This window comes from Vitis riparia, chromosome 19 (assembly GCF_004353265.1).
Source record: "Vitis riparia cultivar Riparia Gloire de Montpellier isolate 1030 chromosome 19, EGFV_Vit.rip_1.0, whole genome shotgun sequence".
In the NCBI taxonomy this organism is placed as follows: Eukaryota; Viridiplantae; Streptophyta; class Magnoliopsida; order Vitales; family Vitaceae; genus Vitis; species Vitis riparia.
Window position 1 is genome coordinate 8,833,684 of NC_048449.1, and position 7,601 is coordinate 8,841,284.

Sequence of the window (7,601 nt, forward strand, 5' to 3'; positions counted from 1 at the left end):
GGTTGGAAAGGTAGCTTACAAACTCAAGTTGCCTGAAGGTTCCTGAATTCACCCTGTTTTTCATGTTTCACTGCTTAAAAGGCAGGTAGGGGAGACTAAGGCCACAACACTGAGTTGCCGCCCCTAACTGATGATGGTGAGATTAATATGGAACCTGAAGCTATTTTGAATACTAGGTGGGTTAAGAAAGGGTCAAGTTTTGTTGAAGAAAGCCTTGTCCAGTGGAAAAAGCTTCCAAAAGAAGATGCTATGTGGGAAAATACCCAGGAGCTGCGCAACAAGTATATTAATTTGAACCTTGAGGACAAGGTTCGATTGAAAGAAGGGGACAATGATGAGCTAAGAAGATCAACACGTGTGCCTATTAGAAATCCAGGGTATGTGTAAGAAGGATAGACTATGCATGGGAAGATGGATGTGTTGTCAAAGACTTAGTCCAAGTTGTTCTCAATGTTCACATATTTGCAAAAGAGTGGAAGGAGTGGGTCATACAGTTATAACTACTTATTTGCAACGTGTTGAGTAGTTGTTTCCTTATTTGTAGGAAGTGGTTGAACTCTATGTATTTAAATTCTATCAGATTCAATAAGAAGGCAACAAAGATTTGATCCAAACTCTGTGGTTTATTCTCACCCGAAGAGAATTATATTCTGGCTTTGACTGGGACCTATCACAAGGGGCCTCAGTGATCCAATCCTTGTCACAACACTCTGCTCTACTGATGGTGTATAATCAAGTAGCCATGATAGATGTAGCGTGAAAAGTTGACCTATGTTCAATCTTATCTTGGAGTGGAAACACCACATTTATGAAAGATGTTGGAAGAATGTTCTTAAATTCAAAGCCATATACATATCAACGATACTCAACCTCAAATTCAAAACGATTTTAATCCGATATATTTTTCATGCGTTTAAATTGAAAATAATTGTATTTAATATTCAACTATATAATTTATTTAATAAATATTTCTTTTAAGTCTGTGGTAGAAATAGTGTGAAAAGTTAACCTATGTTGAATCTTATTTCAAAGTGGAAAGGCCACATTTATGAAAGAAGTTGAAAGGGCGTTCTTAAATTCACATAAACTATACTCAACCACAAATTCAAAATCGTAACGTCATATTGGAGTAGCTAACTGACGTAATGGTGTGTGAGATCACCCTTTTGGTGGCTGGTGGATGGGCATCAAAGGTTATTTTTTATGCATTTTCACATCCTTCCCTATGATTGTTACTACCCAACTCATTTTTATACTTCATCCATGAGGGTTCAGCGTGCCCTTCCATTTTCCCACCACTATCATGTAATAGAGCTTGTAAAGTTTGATATTATTCGTCAATATGATTTTAGTCCCATATATTTTTCATGAGTTTAAATTGTATTTGATAACCAGAGTAATGAAAAAATTGAATGGATTTGATTGAATCTTATGTGAAAGTGTTTGAATTTGATATGAAAATGGTTGGTTGAATTTTGAATATATTAGTATTTTTGAAACTCTGATATTTGATGCGAAAAAAAAAATGATATCTCCTATTTGAAATGAAAATATTTGATCCATGAACTGCATTAATATTCCTTATTGGGTTGTGAGCTCATTCCCAATTGTTGAAAATTTTTCAGGTATTCTTAGTTTGGGTGAGGAGTGATGGCTAGGCTGAGGAATGGTCATCATTAGGATTTGACTTAGGATTTTATGTTGGATTTTGTTTTATCTATTAGTTATGTTCATTTGGATCATTTGGTATTTGGAAGTTATTTGGAAATTTAATTTTGAGGATTTTAGATTTTGTTCCGCTACTCTGAACAGGTATTTGCTAATTGGTAACATCCAGTTACAATATGATTGTTTGGGTCAGATTATACTTTAAGCCTTCGGGTTTGAGGTGTGAAATGACCGTCACGCCCTTGGAGTGGGTCTTGGGGCGTGACAGAGTGGTATCAGAGCACTAGGTTTTGATCTTGATGGGAATTTGAATTGGTTTAGATTGGGGATAGATGAGTGACGCATTTGTTTAAGTTTTAGTTTCATTTAGCATAAATTCTAATTCTTTCTTTATTTGGAAATTTTCTAATTGGTTTTTTAGTGACTAATTTAGTTATGCCTTATTATTTTAGGACATCATGCCACCAAGAAGAGCAGCTTCTTCACAAAACAGTCAGGCTAATGATGATGTACCTCCAGTTGAGGGTTTGCCTCATGTGAGTGCAGAAGGGATCTATAGGTATCTTGGGACACTAGCTGGTTTAGTTGAACGCCAAGCTCGAGCTGCTGGGACTAATGTTCAGGGACAATCTTCATCTTCTAGGGGTAGCTCTTTTGATGACTTCAAGAAATTGGGTCCTCCTTACTTTTCTGGTGCTACAGATCCCACAGAGGCAGAGGCTTGGATCCTGAAGATGGAGAAATTCTTTGGTGTAATAGATTGCTCTGAGGAGCAAAAAGCCTCTTATGCAGCTTTTATGTTAGATAAAGAGGCAGATCATTGGTGGCTTATGACTAGGAGACTTTTGGAGGATCAGGGACCCATAACATGGAGATAATTTAGGGAGGCTTTCTACAAGAAGTATTTCCCTGACAGTGTTAGGCGGCAGAAGGTGGGAGAGTTTATTCGTTTGGAACAGGGGGATATGACTGTGGCTCAGTATGAGGCCAAATTTACAAAGTTATCACGTTTTTCCCCACAGTTGATTGCTACAAAGGAGGAAAAGGCATTAAAGTTTCAGGATGGATTGAAGCCTTATTTGAAGAACAAGATATCTATTCTGAAGCTTGGTGTCTATTCAGAGGTTGTTGATAGAGCCCTTATAGCAGAGAAAGATAATGAGGAGCTTCATCAGTATAGGGAACAACAAAGGAAGCAAAATAGGAGTGATGGTGCTCATGGTAATCAAGCACAACGAAGGTCTACATCAGAAAGAAATCATAATAAAGGGAAGGCAGCGCAGAATTTAGATGGGGCTTGTCCTACTTGTGGTAAGAAGCATGGGGGTAGGCCATGCTATAGAGAGATTGGAGCTTGCTTTGGTTGTGGGAAGTAAGGACATTTGATCAGAGATTGTCCAGAGAATAGGAATTTCATCACTGGGAAGCCTAAAGAGGAAAATAAGGAGGATAAACAGAAACCCAAAGCCCAAGGACGGGTGTTTGCTATGACTCATCGAGATGCTCAGGCCACTTCTGATGTGGTGACAGGTACTCTCCGAATCCACACAGAAGGGAGTTAAGTTTGAGTGGTCTGATGATTGTGAATGTAGCTTCCAAGAGTTGAAGAATAGATTAGTGTTAGCTCCTATTTTGACTATCCCTTCAGGTTCAGGAGGATTTGTAGTGTATAGTGATGCCTCTCATCAGGGTTTGGGTTGTGTTCTTATGCAGCATGGGAGAGTTGTAGCTTATGCTTCCAGACAGTTGAAGCCTTATGAAAGGAACTACCCTACTCAAGATTTGGAGTTAGCTACTGTGGTTTTTGCACTTAAGATTTGGAGACATTTTCTTTTTGGTGAAACTTGTGAGATATTCACAGATTACAAGAGTTTGAAATATCTATTTTCCCAAAAGGAGTTGAACATGAGACAGAGAAGATGGATAGAACTACTTAAGGACTATGATTGTATTATTCAGTATCATCCTGGAAAGACGAATGTTGTAGCTGATGCCTTGAGTAGGAAGTCAGTTGGTTCTCTAGCAGCTATTAGAGGCTGTCAAAAGCAGTCACTTGAAGAGTTGAGGAGTCTACAAGTCCACTTTCGAGTTATGGGCTTAGGAGCACTTGTGGCAAATTTCAGAGTACAACCAGACTTAGTTGGGAGAATTAAGACCCTACAAAAGAATGATTCTCGATTAGTACAAGTTATGGAGGAAGTTAAGAGGGGCAGTAAGCCTGATTTTGTTTTGTCAGATGATGAGATCTTGAGATTTGGGACTAAACTTTGTGTCCCAAATGATGAAGACTTAAGGAGGGAGTTTTTAGAGGAAGCTCATTGTTCCAAGTTTGCAATCCACCCAGGAGAGACAAAGATGTACAAGGATTTGAGGCAAAACTATTGGTGGTCAGGTATGAAGTGTGATATTGCACAATTTGTGGCTCAGTGTTTAGTGTGTCAACAGGTGAAGGCTGAGCATCAGCGACCAGCAGGGTCTTTGCAGCCACTTGCTATTCCTGTGTGGAAGTGGGAGCATATTACCATGGATTTTGTGATAGGATTGCCAAGAACCTTAGGGGGTAATAATGCTATTTGGGTGATTGTTGATCGGTTGACAAAGTCTGCTCACTTTTTGCCTATGAAAGTCAACTTTTCTTTAGATCGTTTAGCTTCTCTTTATGTGAAGGAGATTGTGAGAATGCATGGAGTACGAGTTTCTATAGTGTCTGACAGAGATCCTCGTTTCACTTCTAGATTCTGGCATAGTCTACAAAAGCTTTGGGCACTAAGTTGAGTTTTAGTACTGCTTTCCATCCTCAAACTGATGGCCAATCAGAAAGGGTAATTCAGGTTTTGGAAGACTTGTTGAGAGCTTGTATTTTGGACCTGCAAGGTAATTGAGATGATCATTTACCTTTAGTAGAGTTTGCCTATAACAATAGTTTTCAAGCTAGCATTGGGATGACACCTTTTAAGGCATTGTATGGTAGAAAATGTCGATCTCCTATCTGTTGGAATAATGTTGGAGAAATGAAACTTTTAGGGCCTGAACTTGTGCAGTTGACTATTGAAAAAGTTACTTTGATTAAAGAAAGATTAAAAACAGCTCAAAGTAGACATAAGAGTTATGCTGATCATCGTAGGCGAGATTTGGAGTTTGAGGTGGGTGATCATGTGTTCTTGAAAGTTTCACCTATGAAGTCTGTGATGAGATTTGGGAGAAAATGAAAACTTAGTCCTCGTTTTGTGGGTCCGTTTGAAATATTAGAAAGAGAAGACACTTTGGCATATAAAGTAGCCTTGCCCCCAAGCCTGTCTAAGGTTCATAATGTGTTTCATGTTTCGACTCTAAGGAAGTATATTTATGATCCCTCTCATGTTGTGGAGTTGGAGCCTATTCAAATTTTTGAGGACTTGACCTATGAAGAGGTACCCGTTCAAATTGTGGATGTGATGGATAAGGTACTACGACATGCTGTTGTCAAGTTGGTAAAGGTCTAGTGGAGCAATCATAGTATCCGAGAGGCCATTTGGGAGTTAGAAGAAGAGATGAGAGAAAAGCATCCTCAATTATTTCAAGATTCAGGTATGTCAAGTTTAGAGGACTAAACTTTTGTTAAGGAGGGGAGGATGTAACGCCCAAGTTTTCTTTTAAAGGGTAATTTAGGAAATTCTTAATAATGATATTAAATTAATTAATTAATTAATTTAATAAAATGGAAGAGGGGTGAAAAAGTAATTTTACGAATAATACCCTAGGTATAAATAGAAAATTCTCTTCTTCCTGTTCCTTTTTTTAATCGTATTCCTGTTCGCAGAGAGTTTCCAGAAAACGTGAAGTTGAGGTCAGATTTCAAGATTTGAAGAACAAACCTCTATAGGTAAGTTTCTAACTTCTAGATTATTATTTTAGATTCATTAGTTAATTTCAAGTACATTAGATATATTTTTTTGGAAAACCCCAAATCTAGATTAGGGTTAGATTATTTTTTTTAATTCGTTTTAATATCAAAATAGTGAAAATTTAATATTTTGATTTATTGTTGGAAATTGGAAATTCTTAAGCTTTTAGGAAAAAAAAAAAAATTGGAAGACGCATGTGCACACTATGGAATTGGAGAATGACTTAAGGATAAAAAATAAAAAAAATAGAGGACGCGTGTGCACACTTGGAGAATGGAAATATATATATATATATATATGGGTGTGTGGGTGGGTGTACGGATGGAGGGATGAAGGGATGGTGTGTAGTTAATGTGTATATATATATATATATTATTATATTGACAAAAATGGATAAAGTTTATGTTTGAAAAAAAAAAAAAAAGAGAGAATAGAAGTTTTAAATAAAAGAAAGTAAAGTTTTTTTTTTTTGGTATTATAATTATACTAATGATGAGTATAAGTTAATAAATAACATAGAAATTAATTAGTGAAATAAATTATAGTTTAATTAAATTAAGTTGTGTCCCCCAAAAAAAAAAAATTATGAATAGATTAAATTGTCTTTCATAATTAAAAATATTAATTTGAATACCTAAAATTTTAAGATTGACAAACCTATAATTTTAGATAAATAGTAATGATTATTTCTCTTATATTTGTTAGGTGAATAGTAGATTTTCAGGATTATTTTTCTCCAAAGTTTTTGAGGACTTCTTTTGAGGTAAGAGAAGTTAATGCAATATTTATAAAATTAAATTATCTTATATGTTATTTTGAATTGTGGAAAAGAAAATGATATTTTGTTACCATGCATGGATCAAACTATTTTGCACTAAATGTTATGTTGGAATATTTTGTTTTGTTTATGACACAAAATATGGAGATATTATGTTGTGTAAATTTGAATACTTGAACAAAAACATCACTCTGGTTTATTTGGCCCTTGTCAACGGGATATAATAGTTGACTATTCGGCCCTGTCAACGGGATATAATAGTTGACCTTTACATTTCATGGTGGGAATGTAATTGATTTGGACCCCAGCCTCTAGGGGTTTGGTTAGAGGTTACTAGTACTAGTAGTGTTTGTTTCCGTCCACCAAGAACAATTTGAGGCTAGCCACCCATGTGAAAAGTCTCACCTAATTGGGCATTTGATATTTGATAACCAGAGTAATGAAAAAATTGAATGGATTTGATTGAATCTTATGTGAAAGTGTTTGAATTTGATATGAAAATGGTTGGTTGAATTTTGAATATATTAGTATTTTTGAAACTCTGATATTTGATGAGAGAAAAAAATGATATCTCCTATTTGAAATGAAAATATTTGATCCATGAACTGCATTAATATTCCTTATTGGGCTGTGAGCTCATTCCCAATTGTTGAAAATTTTTCAGGTACTCTTAGTTCGGGTGAGGAGTGATGGCTAGGCTGAGGAATGGTCATCATTAGGATTTGACTTAGGATTTTATGTTGGATTTTGTTTTATCTGTTAGTTATGTTCATTTGGATCATTTGGTATTTGGAAGTTATTTGGAAATTGAATTTTGAGGATTTTAGATTTTGTTCCGCTACTCTGAACAGGTATTTGGTAATTGGTAACATCCAGTTACAATATGATTGTTTGGATCAGATTATACTTTAAGCCTTCGGGTTTGAGGTGTGAAATGACCGTCACGCCCTTGGAGTATAATTCCAACCTACTTATACATATTAGACTCGTAATTAGGTAAATTGAATTATAAACATGTTAGGTTAGAAGTTAATCATATTAACTCAAATAAAACCTAACTCCACTTGATTATGAAAAAACCCTAGTTATTGAATGAGGTACCAGATATGTAACTTATTTAATAATTAGATTGGGTTTAAGTTCATGTTTTTATCTTAATTATTATTTGTATCATATTAAAATCGACCTATTTAATCAAATATCTAAATTTTAACACGATACAAATATGATCAAGTAACACGAATTATCACCCATCAAACCGTTTCGATGAC

At 35.5% G+C, this 7,601-nt stretch overlaps 1 protein-coding gene across 1 annotated transcript; it reads left to right on the top strand.

The window, feature by feature from the left end:
* The first annotated feature begins 1,145 nt into the window (after positions 1–1,145).
* On the top strand, positions 1,146–3,044 carry LOC117908146. The gene is made up of 4 exons (XM_034821810.1): positions 1,146–1,193; positions 2,121–2,491; positions 2,552–2,714; positions 2,775–3,044. The coding sequence occupies exons 1-4, from the start codon at positions 1,146–1,148 to the stop codon at positions 3,042–3,044; spliced, it is 852 nt and encodes a 283-aa protein (XP_034677701.1).
* The last annotated feature ends 4,557 nt before the right edge of the window (positions 3,045–7,601 follow it).